Source organism: Sciurus carolinensis, chromosome 7 (genome assembly GCF_902686445.1).
Source record: "Sciurus carolinensis chromosome 7, mSciCar1.2, whole genome shotgun sequence".
Classification (NCBI taxonomy): Eukaryota; Metazoa; Chordata; class Mammalia; order Rodentia; family Sciuridae; genus Sciurus; species Sciurus carolinensis.
In genome coordinates, this window is record NC_062219.1 from 120,376,772 (window position 1) to 120,393,667 (window position 16,896).

The window sequence follows — 16,896 nt, forward strand, 5'->3', positions numbered from 1 at the left end:
GTAGGCAACATCCTCTTAAGTGTTTTTTTGTGTGTATGTCAGGGATGGAACCCAGGAACAGTTACAACAGAGCCACATCCCCAGACCTTTTTATTTTGAGACGGGTTCTCCCTAAGTTACTTAGTGCCTCATTAAGTTGCTGAGGCTGGCCTTGAATTTGGTGGTCCTCTTCCCTCTCAGCCTCCCGAGTCACTGATGTTACAGGCGTTCCCCACTAGCCCGGCTTGTTAAAGTTTTAAAAATAACGATACATCTGTGTGGATGCATTTGGGTTTGAAAGAACATACACCCCAAACAATGATTATTTTTTGTCGAGGGGACTATTTTTATTTTCGTATTTTTAAAATTTATGTTTTCTCTTTTCCTACTCAAAAAGCATATACCACTTGCATAAGTTAAATTACCGGTGGGAAAGAAACGTGTTTCTAAAGGGACCGTCTAAACATAAGCGACCATGTATTCGTAAAGCAAGCCGGCTCCGAAGTTCCCGGCGACGGTTCCTTAGCGCCCGCGTCCGCAAGGCGGCCATAGGTCGCCAGAGGCGCCCGCTCTTCAGGCACCGCCGAGGACACCCCAGGCAGCGCACGGGTCCTGGCTGGGGGCGGGGCTACGCAGCCCGGAAGAGACGCCGCGCCGCGCATGCCCCTTCCTTTCCAGCCTCGGCCTCGGATCCTAAAGCCTCCGTGGTGAGTTCCTCTGGAGTTCGGGTTCCATCTGTCACCATCCGGGCCGTCCTGTCGCCATAGCGGCCGTGTCTCCCCAGGGTTTGGACCGAGGACCTCTCTTCCCTCTTGGCACTCCCATTTCTAAGCGGCGAGAAGGGTTGGGGGCGCTGTTCAGGGAGGTAGAGGGGTGCTCATAGGCGAAGATTGGCGTCCCGATGGCGGAAGACGGAGGAGGGGAGTTTGAAGCCCTAGTGTGGCGGGGACCAGCCAGGCGAGGCTAGAGAGACCGCGTCTCACCTGCACGCTTTTTCTTCGGGGTAGGACCTTTCGCCTGGCCCTGGAGCGCTAGTTTGCGGTAGGGATTTTCAGGGGATGACGTCGCGGCAGCGTTAGCCCTTGTTTTGGTGTCGGTGGTCTGAGGAAGCGGTGGGGGTGCTTTTCCATTTCCGGGTCCTCCTCTGCACTTTTGAGGTGCAGCCGCGCGATTCCACACTGGGAATACCGCGCCTGTGCGTACTTCCCCTCCACGTACTGTTGTGGTCGTGAGAGCTTGTGAAGTTGGATCAGTGTGTCCCGCTTTTAATGTCTTGACCACTTTTCCATCTGAAACGTTAGGTGGTGGGGGAGAGGGCTGGCCTCCGGTGAGTTTGTTCTGCTGTTTTTTCTGCATGTCTTCTATGGTGTGTTTTGAATTTTCGATCTTCTGGGTAGTGATTTTGTGTGGTCACTTTAGGGTCGTGAACTTAGTGGGATCCTAGCTACATTGTCAGAAATGCTCTTAATTATAATTTTCTTACAGATGTTGATGCCCAAGAAGAATCGGATTGCCATTTATGAACTCCTTTTTAAGGAGGGAGTAATGGTAGCCAAGAAGGATGTCCACATGCCCAAGCACCCAGAGCTGGCAGATAAGAATGTCCCCAACCTTCACGTCATGAAGGCCATGCAGGTATGGGTTGGCATGGAAATGGGCAGATTCCCACTAATGTTCAAGGCAAATTCCAACAAGAGGTCAGGGTAGCTCCTTGCTGCCTTGAAGGGCAGTGAGATGTATGCTGTGAAAATCTCTCTCTCTATCCCTTTTGAAGGGCAGAGTTCCCAGCTTCTAATTATGTTTTGTTTTTGAGATGGGTCTCACTATTGCTGTACAGTCTGGCCTTAAACTCCTGTGCGCAGGGGATTGTCCGCCTTGGCCTCCTGAGTAGCTGGGACTGCAGGTGCTCACTACTGTGCCCAGCTTTGTTATGTCTAAACAGTAGTTTTCTGCCTTAGTCTCTCAAGTCTCGAGGCTATGTGAAGGAACAGTTTGCATGGAGACATTTCTACTGGTACCTGACCAACGAGGGCATCCAGTATCTCCGAGATTACCTCCACCTGCCACCTGAGATTGTGCCTGCCACTCTACGCCGTAGCCGACCAGAAACTGGCAGGCCTCGGCCCAAAGGTAGGTGCCCAAATAAATGCCTCCAAGGTCCTGCTCTGAAGTTGCTCTCCTCTTGGGGAAACAGTGTATGTGAAGTGGTATAATTTCTTTGGCGTGTGGGACAGAAGTGTTCTTAAAACTTATCATTAGTGTTAGCTTTAGAGGGGATTGTGGCATACAGGGCCTTTGGTCAAGTTCTGGAACGTTTGAACTGGACCCCAGAACCTTTGAAATGGCATTAAACATGCATAGAATTTTAATCTTTCTTCCCCAGTGACTCTGCAAATATTCAGACACATGTGGCAGTTCATTTCATAACTTTCTAGCAGAATGAGTTTGTGCTCAAGAAGTCCAAAGCAAAGCTGTTTGCCAGCATGTGAAAGAAATGAAGAGTTTATGGTTTCTTGGCAAGGGGAGCAAAAATTTTAAAAACAGAAGAATGAATGTGTATATAATTTGGGTGCAAAATGATAGGTTCCTTTGTGTAGAGTTACTGTTGGGCTCTTGAGATCCTTACTGGCTCATAGTTGGTATTTCAGCAATTTTTGGTTACTTGTCATTAACTTGGTAGGAGCTGCAGAGAGTTTGTGGGCCCAGGTGACAAGATGGGCAGAGGTTTCCAAAAATGATCATCAGATTCTTACGGAGAGTGACTTCGTGGAACTCAAGTACCTGTTAGGAATGCTTCTTAAGGGATTTTAATGGTTAGATAGAGTTACCTTTTTCTTATTTTTCTTTATTTTGTGCCTGAGATTGAGCCCAGCGGGGCTTTTCTGCTGAGCTACTTCCCTACCCCTTTTTAACCTTACTTAATTAGGGATTGAGCCCAGAGGTACTTTGCCATTGAGCTATATCACCAGCCAATCCCCCCTTTTTTTGGGGGGAGTACCAGGGATTGAACCCAGGAGTGCTTAACCACTGAGCCACATCCCTAGCCCTTTTTATATTTATTTGGAGATAGGGTCTGTCTCATTAAATTGCTGAGGCTGGCTCTGAACTCGAGGTTCTCCTGCCTCAGCCTCCTGAGCTGCTGGGATTATAAGTATGCACCACTGCATCTGACATTGCCAGTCCTTTTTAAATTTAATTTTATTTTTTTAGTTGTAGATGGACCCAATACCTTTATTTATGTGGTGCTGAGGATTGAACCTAGTGCCTCACATGCAAGGCAAGCACTCTACCACTGAGCTGCAACCCCAGTCCCCTCATTTTAATTTTTTATTTTGAGACAGGGTCTCATTAAGTTGCCTAGGTGACCTTGAACTTGGGATCTTCCTGCCTTCCTCTCCCTGTCACCAGGATTGTAGGAGTGCTCCACAGGGCCAGACTAGGCCAGAATTACCTATCTCGAGAGCAAAGTTTCTCTACTTAAGAAAATGCTGTTGTCCTTCTGGTAATCCACAAATTCTGATTTAGTCAGTTTGTGTGGACCTGACATTTTCTTTTGCCATTCACTTAAGAATCGAGTTTCAGACTGGGGGTATGGCTCAAAGAACACCAGATTATAGTCATTCTTTAAAAAAAGAATCAAGTTTTGTTTTGTTCCCCCCCCCCCCCCTTCAAAAAGGGTTTGTATTTTAGCCATATGGATTCCACTGCCTAGGGAGATTTTTGGATTAAATTAATATTTTACATGTTTGGGAGTATTTTTAAAGGTAGATTTTGCCTTAAACTCCTCTGACTGGGAATGTACTTAAGTGGTCATCTGGCATGCACAGGATCCTGGGTTCTGCCTCCAGCATCACATGTGAAAAAGCGCCTTCGCCCATGAAGTCCCGAGTTTTCAATTCTGCAGATATTTCAACAGGATTGATATGTGTACACTAAAATAGTTTGGAAATCATAATCTAGAGTTTGTGTTACTATATTAATAATATAATTACATAATTGTATTATTATAACATAATTATATACCATAAGTTTCTTTAGGTGTTTTATATCTGGGACAATGGGACAAATGGGTTAATATGTATGATGAGTTAGGTGCAGAAGCCCAAGAGGAACTAAAGGCTTCTTGGTGGCCTCTGGGCTATATAATTACTTTTCTAGTTGTATGCTAAATTTACCAATTGGAAAGATGGATAGAGTTCAAAATTCGGCTATTTGTAGCAGTATTTCTAAATTTGCTGAGTGGTTGGAGAAATACCTTCATGTTGAGACCAGTAGAAAAAAACTAACGTTCTTGCAGTTCAACTAAGAAGCGAGAACGGGGTGAGGGAGGGGCTATTTTTCTTCACCTTTGGGGAACAGAGTCCCACACTGCCCTGTGTTCACAGTGGTTTAATTTATGTAGGTCTGGAGGGCGAGCGACCTGCAAGGCTTACAAGAGGGGAAGCTGACAGAGACACCTACAGACGGAGTGCTGTGCCCCGTGAGTAATGCATCTTTTCTTATCTGGGTTTTCTTCCCAATCTGGATTGGGGTAGAAACTCTGGATTCTCTGTCAGCCCTTGAAGATGCAGGAGGGAGATGCTTGGTTTCAGTCTTCACATGATCAGAACAGCTGGAGTTCTTTGGGAATTAGGAAAGCCCTCTCAGCTGGGGGCACTAAAGACCAGGTAACTAGAACATAACAGCTCTCAGGAAAGCCACAGGCTTTCCTTTTTCCATGTTTGCTTTGTTTTGTAAGCTCCTTGAGGGCAGGGCTCACTCATCTGTTGTTATGCAAAAATAATGTGAAATGTTTTTGGACAGCAATTGCTTGCATTGACCCAGAAGGACAGGTTCACAAGTTGGGTGCCTGTTGCAGGCCAAGCACTCTTGTAGGGACATGTTTGCATTACAGACAAAATGCCATTCTCTTTGAACTTTTAGTGATAGGAAGGCTGGGTTTGTGTCAGGTGGTCTGGGTGCTGTGGGAAAAAATGAAAGCAGAGGTGGATGGGTGTTGGTGATATTCCCGTTAGGTTTTCGGAGAGTCTTTGCAGGAGTAAGCGAATATCTGAGAGAAGGGGAGTCAGCCAGTGGCTACTGGGGGAGAGGATTCTAGGCAGAGGCCCTCAGAGGGCACCTGGCTTCTCAAAAAAGGGAAGACAGTGGAGCTAAAGAACTTACACGTTAGTCACTGTGCAAAAGGAGCTCATTGTGATATAAAAGCAAGTTGGAAAAGAGAGTTTTTGCTTCTACCACTTTTTTTTTTTTTTGGCGGTTCTGGGGATTGAACCCAGGGCCTTGTATTTGCAAGGCAGGCATTCTACCAACTGAGCTACATCCCCAGCCCCTTCTACCACTCTTAACTGTAGCCTTCTTGTCATCTTTTCTGGTTCATATGTAGAATAGAAGGAAGCACTTGACATGAACACTTTATAGGGAGTAAGGGTGACTTCCTCCAGCCATTCTCCATGCAACTTACATGGAACACACATCTTGTAGCCATACAATTTAAAAGCAATGGAAATGGGTTATGTGGATACTGATATTTTACTTAGCCAAATACATGTTATTTTACCACGAAACCCCTATAAACATTATTGATATTTTACATTGTTTTGTTTCTAAGTCTTTGAAACCTAATGTGTGTTTTGTGCACTTCTTGACGTACAAAACTGGCTGCCTGCAGGATAGCACAGCACTAGATCTTTGATCTTGTCTCTTCCATGGTTGTAATTAAAGTTTTGTTTTGCTCCTCTGGGCTCTTAATTGCCTTTCAAGTTTTCCCTTATTGAGCTCCCTCTACAAGCTAAGTGCTGGATGGGAAGTGAGGGTCCTTTGTGGCTAGGGCAGCCTTCCTGGAGAAGTGGATACTGAGGTTTCCACTGAGGATACTGAGAAGTGGGGCTGAGGTTTGAAGGGTGGCTTAGTGAAAGCTGACTGTCCCAAGAGGGAGGGTAATCATGACTTCAAATTGGTGTTTCTCTTTCCAGCTGGTGCTGACAAGAAAGCCGAGGCTGGGGCTGGGTCAGCAACCGAATTCCAGTTTGTAAGTATCACCCCTGTTTACTTCTATAAGCAGTAACTTGTACTAATCTCAAGCTTGTGGCTCTGTAAGTTTAAGTAAGTCTTATATTGAAGACCCAGTATGCAAACTTTATAGTAAATATATAAGCTGCTAAAGTGAGTCTCAAAAATCAGTACATGTGGCATGCTGATGTTCTGTTTCATTAATGATGGTCATAACTCCCTGAATTTTTAGGAAGCAGAGTTTGAAACTGAACTAGAGATTGAGTGGGCTCCAGAATAAAATTGGTCTGAAATCAAATCATCTTTCAGATGTGATCTTGGGCAGATTCTTTTCTGCTTTCTCATCTGTAAAGTAGGGGTGCTAATACATCTACAAAGGTATTGTGAGGTTAGTTAATCCAGATAAAATGCTCAGCATGGGGGTTAGCAGGCAGGTCTTCACAGCACACAGTTGCTCTCATATCTCATTTGTAAAAAGGAGGTGTATGTGCTGGAAACAGATTGTGTCCTGTGCTGGGTGCCTCCATATGTGAATACGTATAAATATATGGGCTGGGGGTGGCCACATGCCCATTCTCTCTGAGGAAACAGGCTTAGGTGTTGAGTGGCTGCACAGCCAGTAAGGGGCAGGGCTGGGGTTTATGGCCTGCTCTCTCCTGGCTGTTGACTTCCGTCTCTCTCCAGTGATAATGAAGCCAGAAAGCATGAGAGGCGGAACCTGGTGTGCCACTAATGCTGATTTCATGTTATTTCTCTTGCAGAGAGGAGGATTTGGTCGTGGACGTGGTCAGCCACCTCAGTGAAGTTGGACAGGATTATTTTGTTTTGAATAAACTTGTAGCCAGAAAAACTTGTGTATTCATTTTATTTGTGTTAAATAGCTTAAACAGAAATGACTTGAGGATCTGCATGTAAGTGGGGCAAGATTGGATTGGTTTTGTTGGTTTACCTTGGCTAGGATGACATCATCACTTGTTGCTGTTAGGGCTGCTGTACTTGGCTCTGCCTTGTGCCCTCTGCTCTATCCAGCACCTTCCTGCAGTTGTGTTCTATGGAACCACAGCTCACAGGCATCTTCCCCAAGCCAGCCATGCTGACTCAGCGATGCATTGTGGGAAAGTTGCTCTTCGTTGGCCTGGAATTGAGATTTTGTTCCTGGTATCTGGGAAGTCTGGAAAGGATTAAAGGAAACATTTTTGGAATCTTGCACAGACAATTTAAGGGGAAGAAGCACAGAAAGGTTGTTTAGGCCAACTGTTTTACTAATGCTAATCTCAAGGCTCAGAATTTGTAGGAATTACAATGCATAAAAACTGGCTTGGGCTGTAGCTCAGTGGTCGAGTACTTGCCTCGCATGTGTAAGGCCCTGGATTTGATCCTCAGCCTGTGGTGGAGGTACACTGCCCAACCATTTGAAGACCCCTGGGATTTTTATCTTTTCAGGATTAAGAATAATAGGCAACTGGAGAGCTTGTTATTCCAGGTCTTCCTTGAAAGAGAAAAAAAGATCAGTTTCTGGGGCTTTCATGAGTGGTGAACCAGTGTAGCCCATAAGGAAGTTGCCAAGGGCAGTGTGTTCAGTTTCCTGGGGGTGACACCAACTATCTCATTGGTGTACCAGAGAGGGGCTTTGATGGGAAGTGGACAGAGGACGATTTTCACAGTTGTGTACTATAAAGCATGCTTGGCACAGTGCCAGGAGGACACCACTGCAGCCTTTGCTGGGTCAGACACCAATGTTGACTTGCAGATCAATCACTATGACTATCTGTGGTTGTAAATGTGCCACTAGGGTTTGGGTTGGGAGGTTTGTCAGGGCATTTGAGACATCAGCTCAGCTAGTGACTTGGGACAGGCATACCAAATTTCAGTGAATGAAACTAGTAATAGAAATATATCCTTGGATTCTGGGGACTTGGAATCATTCATGAAGTACTATGGGCCAAACAATGTGTGGGGATGGACAGTTGGTAAAAACAAATGAACCCACAGGTGGTTTTGTGCTGGTACCCTTTTTGGATCTTGGTAGGCAGTTGTAGTTTAGACCACTAGGTGGCAGCTGATTGCAACTCCAAATAATGCACTTAACAGTCCTGGGACGTGAGCTTGGGAATCAGAACCACCAATAAATAGAAGCTTGCCTTGGCAGGAAGAGGCAGTGTTTGGGGAAACTTGTTTCAGCACGGCCTTGGCTGCCCTGCCAAAGATTGCTTTTTATCCAATTTTTCTGCTGGCTCGGGGATGTCAAGTGGTTTGCCCATGTTCACACGCCTTGTGATTGTTTAACCTGGATTCCACTGTGAAATGTTAGTAACTCCCAGCCTTTCTGTTTCCCACTGAGACCAGTGAGTGGATGGACTTTTCTACAGTCTTGGTGGTAACTCTGGCCCTTAACATGTCACTGTTTTTCAAGTAAGTCTCTTTGCCAGTCTCTTCCCTTAGGATTTAAATTAGTTTCAGACTATATTCTCCAAGATCACCCATGGACTCTGGGGAAACCCTAAGGAACCCATAAAGTAGTCCAAGCATGTGGATAAGCATGAGGTCTTGCTGTCCTCCAGCCCCCTCCCTTGGTAGGTTGAAATTCCCGTAAATCATTAGCTGTTCAGGGATCATTACTGTTAAGTACTCCAGGAAACAAGCTCAAAATTTGACCTCGAGTGCATCATAGGATAGTTCAAAAAATAAAACCAAATAATACCAAATATTCCCTAAGTTTTTTCTTTGTACTAGAGATTGAACTTAACCACTTAAGTGCTTAGCCACTGAGCCACATCCTAGCCCCTTATTTTAAAATTTTGAGAAAAGTTCTCACTAAGTTGCTGAAGCCGACCTTGAACTTGTGATCCTCCTGCCTCAGCCTCTCAAGTCACTGTGATTACAGGTGTGTGCCACCACATCCAACTGAATTCTAAGGAAATGTAGCACGGGAGAGACATTAAGTCGGAAGCGGCCCAATGGGGTTTTGTGGTGCAGAGGAGGCACGAGACCAGATGGGGCATCTTGAAGAGGTTTTAGGAGTGCCTCATCACTTGGGGAGGGTGGGTTAGGAGACAGTGAGAGGCCCAGCTGGAGGATGGGGCACAGCCATCACTAAGGGAAGGTTCTGGCTCATCTTCCAGGGTTGCTTTCTAGGCCCATCATAGCTTGCATTGGCAACCCAACTCCATGCCTTACCAGCTCATTCCTGCCACCACCACTGCCACCGAAAAAGGTCTAAAGAATTTTTTAAAAGGATTTTGGAAGCTGATAGATGAATTTTTTCCTAATTTAACATAAACGTCCTGATAAGGTCACAAATCCCCTTTCTCTGAAAACTACAATTTCCTTATAACCAGTGCCAATAACAGCTTTAAGTCTCTGTGACTTAGGAAGCAGTCACTCTGCCTCTGTTAGATGATGGGAGACAAAGAGGTGAATATGGAAACAGCTTAAAGGATTTCCCAAAAGCCGGATATGAAGGTACATGCCTGTAATCCTGGCGCCTCAGGAGGCTAAAGCAGAAGGATCAAAAGTTTTAGGCCAGCCTGGGCAATTTAACAAGACCCTGTCTCAAAATAAGGATGGGGGTACTGGGCATGGTGTCACATGGCTCTGGAGGCTGAGGCAGGAGGATTGCAGGTTCAAAGTCAGCTTCAGCAGTTTAACAAGGCGGTAAACAATCTAGTGAGATCTGTCTCAAAAAATAAGAAGGGTTGGGGATGTGGCTCAGTGACTAAGTGCCCTTGGGTTCAATCCCTGGTACCAAAAAAAAAACGGGCAGGGAGAGTGCTGGGTATGTAACTCAAGTGGTAGAGTATCCCCAGGTTCAGTCTTCCAGATGGTAAACAAGGATTTTCCAAAACACTCATTTTGGGTTTTTTTTGGTTGTTGTGTTTGTTTGGTACTGGGGATTGAACTCAGGGGCACTTAACCAATGACCCACACCCCCAATGCCAACCCCCGCTTTTTTGTATTTTATTTAGAGATAGGGTATCACTGAGTTGCTTAATGCCTCACTTTTGCTGAGGCTGGCTTTGAACTCTTGGTCCTCCTGCCTCAGCCTCCCAAGCTGCTGGGATTACAGGCATGCACCTCTGTGCCCAGGAAAAAGTTTTTGAGGAGGTTACATCCTCTGGCCCTGAAGATAAGAGGGCCCACAGAGGACACTTGCTACCTGGTTCTTGGCATGGGTACTCAGCAGGGCGGAGGAATTCAGTGCAGACTGTTTTGCATTTTCTAATTTTATTCAAATGGAATTATATAATACACATTCCTTTAGTTTAGCTTCTTTTACTTTAGCAGCACTGTTTGAGTTTCACCAGTGTTGTTACAGGTATTTGCAGCAGCTTTTTATAGCTGACTATTTTACCTGTTGAAAGGCACTTGGATTGTTTCTACTTTGGGTTATGGTGATTAATGCTGCTGTGAACATTCGTGTATGGTTTTGTGTGGACATGTGTTTGCAGTTCTCCTGGTATGTACCCAGGAATGGAGAGGCTGGGTCATTGGTCATGGGTTAACATTTGGAGGAACAGTTTCCCACAGTGTACCACCTTACATTTCCTTTTGCAGGATATGGGTTTCAGTTGCTTCTCATCTTTACCAACTCTTGGTCTGGCCAGTCTTGTAATCTCAGCCACTGAAGAGTTTGGATTTTTTCCTGTAGATGACAATTAGCCAATTCATAATATGAAGACAAGGGTTGGGATTGTGGAGAAAGGAGAGACCTTGGTCAGAGGGTACAAATTTAGGAGAAGTAAATTCTGATATCAATATATTGATATATATCAAGATAATATATGAATATATTGTGTTATATATTAATATATAACAATATGTATTATAATAATACAATATAATACATATATTTGAAAGTGAATATATTTGAAAGTAGCTATAGAGGATTTTAAGTGTTCTCACTACAAAAAGATAAGTATTTGAAGTGATAGATAAGCCAATTAGCTTGATTTTCTTATTTCAAAATGTATAGATAGATCAACACATCATGTATTCACAAATGGTATACAATTATTTGTCAATGAAAAACAAAATTAAAAAATAATAATAAAAGGTGAGTATTGATATGACCAGGAATGCTTGATGTTTGGCAAATATTTAAATCCTTACTGTAGAAAAAATCCAAACTCTTTACAGTAGCTGAGATTAAAAGTCTGCCCAGACCAAGGTACATGAGGATGAAAATGGAGTGGACCGAGGTTGGGTCTGCGCAGTGACCACACAGGGGCACTGAGCTGTCATGGGTGAAGCGCTCGGTTGGTAGTGACCGCAAGGCACAGCCAGCCTGCTGGAGGGAGGGGGCGGGGAAATCCATCATTTGACTGCTCAGTTCTAGAAAGGGAAACTGGGACAGAATGAGGGCACTGGTGTCGGGGAGAGGGATGAAAGGGATTGTTTAAAAAGTTACAGCCCATAGAGAGCCTGGAGCCCGTTTCTATTTAGAAGTGCTTTATTAGAAACCCGTGATAAATGCATGGCACAGGTCCAAAAGAACAGCCACTTGAAAAATAAGCCCTGCATGGTTTGCTGACATATCAAAGAGGCCATTGTAAGAAAAGGGCATCTTAAAAAATAAATAAATATTAAATGAGAGGGGACACTCAAGCTGAGGGACTAAGGAAGCCTCAAAATGGGGCAGAATTTACGGAGGCTGTGATTCCAATGGGGTTTAAAAATTCCGAAGAGTACCTGCAAGAGATGTCAAAAGTAAACAGTTCTAGTTTATTGAAGTACATGAAAAGTTTGAAGGTCAGTTTGATGATCTGGAGGCATTAGTCCCTCAGTATGCAAAAAGTGTGCGGGGTGAGGGGCGAATGGTCAGCTGATGTTGATCTCTTTGCCATGGAGAGATTTCCTCCTATTAAAGCTAAAAATATTTTTAAAATTTATACTGCAGTGCTGGGGATCCAATCTACACGCTTGGGCATGCTAGACAAGCATTCTCCCACTGAGTTATATCCCAGCCCAAAAACCATTTTAGTAAGGAAAATATCAAACATAAAATAAACATGATTATAGTAAACCACAATGTAACCATCTTGGAGCTTCAATATTACCAACCTTCTGCCATTCTTTTTTATCCCCAGTCTTTTTTTTTTTTTTATTGCCAGATAGGGTCTTGCTAAATTGCCCAGGATGGCCTCAAACTTGCAATTTTCCTGCTTTAGCATTTTAACTCACAGGGATTACAGGCATGCACTGCCCCCCATAAGTGGGCCCATTCTGTCATTCTTGTTACATACATTCTTGATACCTGTACCCCTCCCATCCCTAATATTTGGTTGTTTTTTTTTAAGTCAGGCATATATATATATATATATATTTTTTTTTTTTTTTTTTTTTTTTTTTTTTCTTCTTCTTCTTCACTGAGGATTGTACCCAGAGGTTCTCTACCACTGGGCTACATCCCCAGTTGCTTTTATTTTTTATTTTGTTATAGGGTCTTGCTAAGTTGCACAGGCTGGCCTTGAACTTGCAGTCCTCCTTCCTCAGCCTCCTGAGTAGCTAGGATGACAGACGTGTTACTACACCTAGCTGTTCCTTCTTTTTTATGCTCAGTAGTATTCCATTCCATGGTATGAATTTGCCAGAATTTATTTAATCATTCATCCAATCAAAGGACATCTTGGTTGTTACCAGTTTGGGATTACTATAAATAAAGTCGCTATACATATCCATGTTCAGGATTTTTTGGTGTTGGTACTAGAGATGGAACTCAGGGCCACTTTGCTACCTAGTCACATCCCCAGCCCTTTTGATTTTTTTTTTTTTTTTTTTTTTTTTGAGGCAGGGTCTCACTAAATTTCTTAGGGCCTCTCTAAATAGCTGAGGCTGGCCTCAAGATAGTGATCCTCCTGCTTCTGCCTCCTGAGTCACTGGGATTCCAGGTGTATGCCATCACACCTCGCTTCATATTCAAGTTTTTGGATAAACATAAATCTTAATTTCTCTGGGATAAATGCCCAGGAGTTGCTGCTGGGTAGAATGGTTGTTGCCTATTAAGTTTTTTAAGGTTTGTTTGTTTTTTTTTGTTGTTTTTGTAATAGGGATTGAACCGAGGGGCACTTAACCACTGAGCCACATCCCCAGTCCTTTTTAAAATTTTTCATTTTGAGACAGGGTCTTACTAAGTTGCTTAGGACCCTGCTAAATTGCTGAGATTGGCCTCGAATTTGCAATCCTCCTGCCTCAACCTCCTGAGTTGCTGGGATTACAGGCATGTGTCACCTTTCCCACTGCATGTCAAGTTTTTTCAAGAAACTGCCAGACCCTTTTCCAGAGTGTATCATAATAATGATCCAGTTTCCCTTCATCTTTGCCAACATTTAATGTTCATCCCTTTTTACAATTTTAGCCATTCTGATGTGTGGAGTGATATTTCCTTTAATGGTTAATGAAAATGAACAACTTTTATTTATTTATTTTTTATTCATTTATTTATATGTGGTGCTGAGAATTGATCCCAGTGCCTCTCACATGCCAGGCAAGTGCTCTACCACTGAGCCATAACCCCAGCCCCTATGAACAATTTTTAATGTGCTTATTTGCTATCTGTATATTCTCTTTGGACATGTCTGTCATGTCTTTTGCCCATTTTATTTTTTTTGTATTTAATTTTTAATTTGTTCCTTTGAGTTACACATGACAGTAGACTGTACTTTGACGTATCACACATACTTGGAGTGTAACTCCCCATTCCTGGGGTTGCCACGATGTGCAGTTACTCTGGTGGTGAAATCATGTATGAATGCAGGGAAGTTACGTCCCATTCATTGCACTGTCTTTCCCACTCCCACCCCTTCCCCATCCTGTCTGATCTGGTGCTCCTCCCTCCCCCACTCGTGCCCATATTCTAACTGAATTATTTTTTAACCATTATTTTCTGAAAATTCTTTATATATCCTAAGTACTTTTCATCAGTCAGGTATGTGGTTTGCAAATATTTTCTTCCAGGTTGGAGCTTGTCTTTTCATCCTCATAATGAGTCTTTCACAGAGCAAATTTTTTTATTTTGATGAAGTCTAATTTATCAAATTTTTCCTTTTATGAATCATGTTTTTGGTGTAAGAAATCTGTCTAGCAGTACAAACTGTTTTTCTCTTAAAGTTTTAGAGTTTTACATCTTCCATTAAATCCGTGATCCATTTTTTTTATATTACGTATGAGGTAATTTTTGTATTAGGTGAATTTTTTGTTTTTGTTATGCTTATGAATGTCCAATTGCCCCAACACCATTTATTGAAAAGGACATTTTTGTTAGTTTAGTTTAAAAATTAACTTTTGGGCTGGGGATATAGCTCAGTTGGTAGAGTGCTTGCCTTGCAAGCATAAGGCCCTGGATTCAATCCCCAGCACCACAAAGAAAAAAAAAAATTAACTTGCTAGCTGGTACAGCCTGTATTCCCAGCAGCTCAGGAGTTTGAGACATGAGGATCGTGAGTTCAAAACCAGCATCAGCAGCTCGGCAAGGCCCTGAGCAACTTAGGGAGACTCTATCTAAAAAAAAAAAAAAAAAAAAGGGCTGCAGAAGTAGTTCAGTGGTTAAGTGCCCCTGATTCAATCCCTGGTACAAAAAAACAAAACAAACAAAAAAACAAAATCCAAACAGAAAAATTCTAATTTTTTAAAAAATACAAAGTTGTAGTAGTTCCTCACCTACTCTATTATATTCTGGGTCCTCTGTCAGATAAATTTTTTGCAAATATTTAATTTCTAACAATGGCTTATTAATTTTTTTTCTTTTCTCCTCCCTCCCTCCCTCCCTTCCTTCCTTCCTTGTACCAGGACTGAACCCTGGGGTGTTTAACACTGAGCCATATCCCCAGCCCCGTCTTAATTTTTTATTTTGAGACATCTCACTAAGTTGCTTTAGGGCCTATGTTGCTGGCCTCAAACTTGCAATCCTTCTTCCTCATCCTTCTGAGTTGCTGGGATTACAGGTGTATGCCACCATGTAAGTTGGCTTTGTTAGTTTTATCTTGTTTGCTTTCTATTTCATCAATTTCTTCTCTTTATTAATTTCTACCTCTAATTATTTTGATTTACTAGGTTTTGTTGTAGCTTCTTAAAGTGGACACTGAATTTCTTTTTAACCCTTCTTCCTAGTATAAACATTAAAGCTGTGTATTTCCTGAGCACTGCTTTAGTTGAATCCCACAAATATTGCTATCACTTTAAAATGTTTTATGATTCCCTTTAGGATTTCCCATTTGTTTCATTATTTAATCTACAAATATTTGGGACTTTTCCAGATATCTTCTTGTTCTTTTCAAGTTTTATTTTTCTTTCTTTTTAACCCCAGGCCTTACATGCATTAGACAAGCACTTTATCACTTGAGCTACATCCCCAACCCTTTAAAAAAAAAGAAAAAGAAAAACTGAGACAGAATCTTGCTAATTTACCAAGGCTAGTCTTGAACTTGGGAATCCTCCTGCCTCAACCTTATGAGTTGCTGGAACTATAAGCATGCACTATTGTTCCTGGCTTAAGTTCTTTTTTCCCCAAGAACATATTCTGTAAGATTTCTTCTTTTGCTGGGTGTGGTGACACACCCCTGTAATCCCAGCAATTCTGGAGGATTGAAGTTCAAAGCCAGCCTTAGCAGTTTAGTGAGACCCTGTCTCAAAATAAAACATAAAAAGAGCTGGGGATGTTGCTCAGTGGTTAAGCACCCCAGGGTTCAATCCCTAGTACAAAAAAAAAAAAAAAAAAAGGTTTCTTCTTTTGTTGTTATTTCGTGTTTGAATTTAATTGTATGTGTTCAAACACTTTATTGCTATTTCTTTTTGTTTTGGTACTAGAGATTTAACCCAGGGAAGTTTTACGACTAAGCTTCATCCCCAGTCCTTTTTTGCTTTTTGAGACATGATCTCACCAAATTGCTTAGGGCCTCCTTAGTTGATGCTGGTCTTGAACCTGGGATCCTCCTGTCTCAGCCTCCCAAGCTTCTGGGGTTAGGAGTGTGTACCACCATGCCGAGTTTTATTGCTGTTTCCTTAATTTCCCAGAGAAAAATGAAGCAATATGCTGAAAACAAACATTGTAAGTTTCCATTCAATAGTATTCACTGAGTATCCATAGCATCCTAAGAACTAACACTTATTTGTATCTTTTTTTTTTTAAATAAAATGGTCTTTTATTATTTACTACCCTATTGTGCACATAACAACTTTTTTTTTTGCTGTGCTGGGGCTTGAACCCAGGCCCACTCTCCCACTGAGCTATATTCCCAGCTCTTTTTAATTTTATTTTTGAGACAACCTTCTAAGTTACCTAGATTGACCCTGAACTTTGCTATTATCCACTTGTTGGGTATAGTGCTTTATAAATATCAATTAAGTTAAACTAGTTGATAATATTGTTCAGGTCTTTGATGTTCTTGCTGATTTTAGTTGAGCTGCTCTATCAAATACGAAAGAAAAGATAATAAAATCTTCATCTAAGCGTGTGGATTTGTATATTTCTCCTTGAGTTCTGTTTTTACTTCATATATTTTGAAGCTCTATTATTAGGTGGGTATATATTTGTAATTGCTACATCTTCTTGTAACATCTGATAGTATTTTTTTTTCTTTTTATGGTGCTGAGGTTCAAACTCAGGGCCTTGAGATGCTATGTAAGTGCTCTAGCATGGAGCCACCTGCCCAGGTCTGTTCTGGTTTTGAATCAGACAGTATTCACATACAAGTAGATATTGTGGCATCAAAGAGGGAGGCATGGGCCAGAACTTGTAACTGACCATGTGGAAGGGATGAGTAAACATGAACTTCCCAACTCTATTAAAAAAATCTCCCCTCAGGTATTCCCTGAGTCTTGAAATACATGAATTAGTGTTTTACCTTTCAGGGCTTTTAGAAAATTGAACATATTTAGAATGACATATTTAATGGGATTTTCTTAAACTTAAAT

General features: G+C 42.3%; 1 protein-coding gene across 2 annotated transcripts; it reads left to right on the forward strand.

Annotated features, from left to right (window-relative positions):
• The first annotated feature begins 618 nt into the window (after nucleotides 1-618).
• Nucleotides 619-6,838, forward strand: Rps10 (ribosomal protein S10). 2 transcript variants are annotated; one of them, XM_047557833.1, is made up of 6 exons: nucleotides 619-686; nucleotides 1,465-1,614; nucleotides 1,938-2,109; nucleotides 4,382-4,459; nucleotides 5,952-6,007; nucleotides 6,750-6,838. In XM_047557833.1, exons 2-6 carry the CDS (start codon nucleotides 1,465-1,467, stop codon nucleotides 6,789-6,791), a joined length of 498 nt encoding a protein of 165 aa, XP_047413789.1. In that variant the 5' UTR covers nucleotides 619-686; the 3' UTR covers nucleotides 6,792-6,838. The 2 variants fall into 2 exon arrangements, with proteins under 2 accessions (XP_047413789.1, XP_047413790.1); XM_047557834.1 differs by lacking the exon at nucleotides 619-686 and adding an exon at nucleotides 841-982.
• Nucleotides 6,839-16,896: the final 10,058 nt, after the last annotated feature.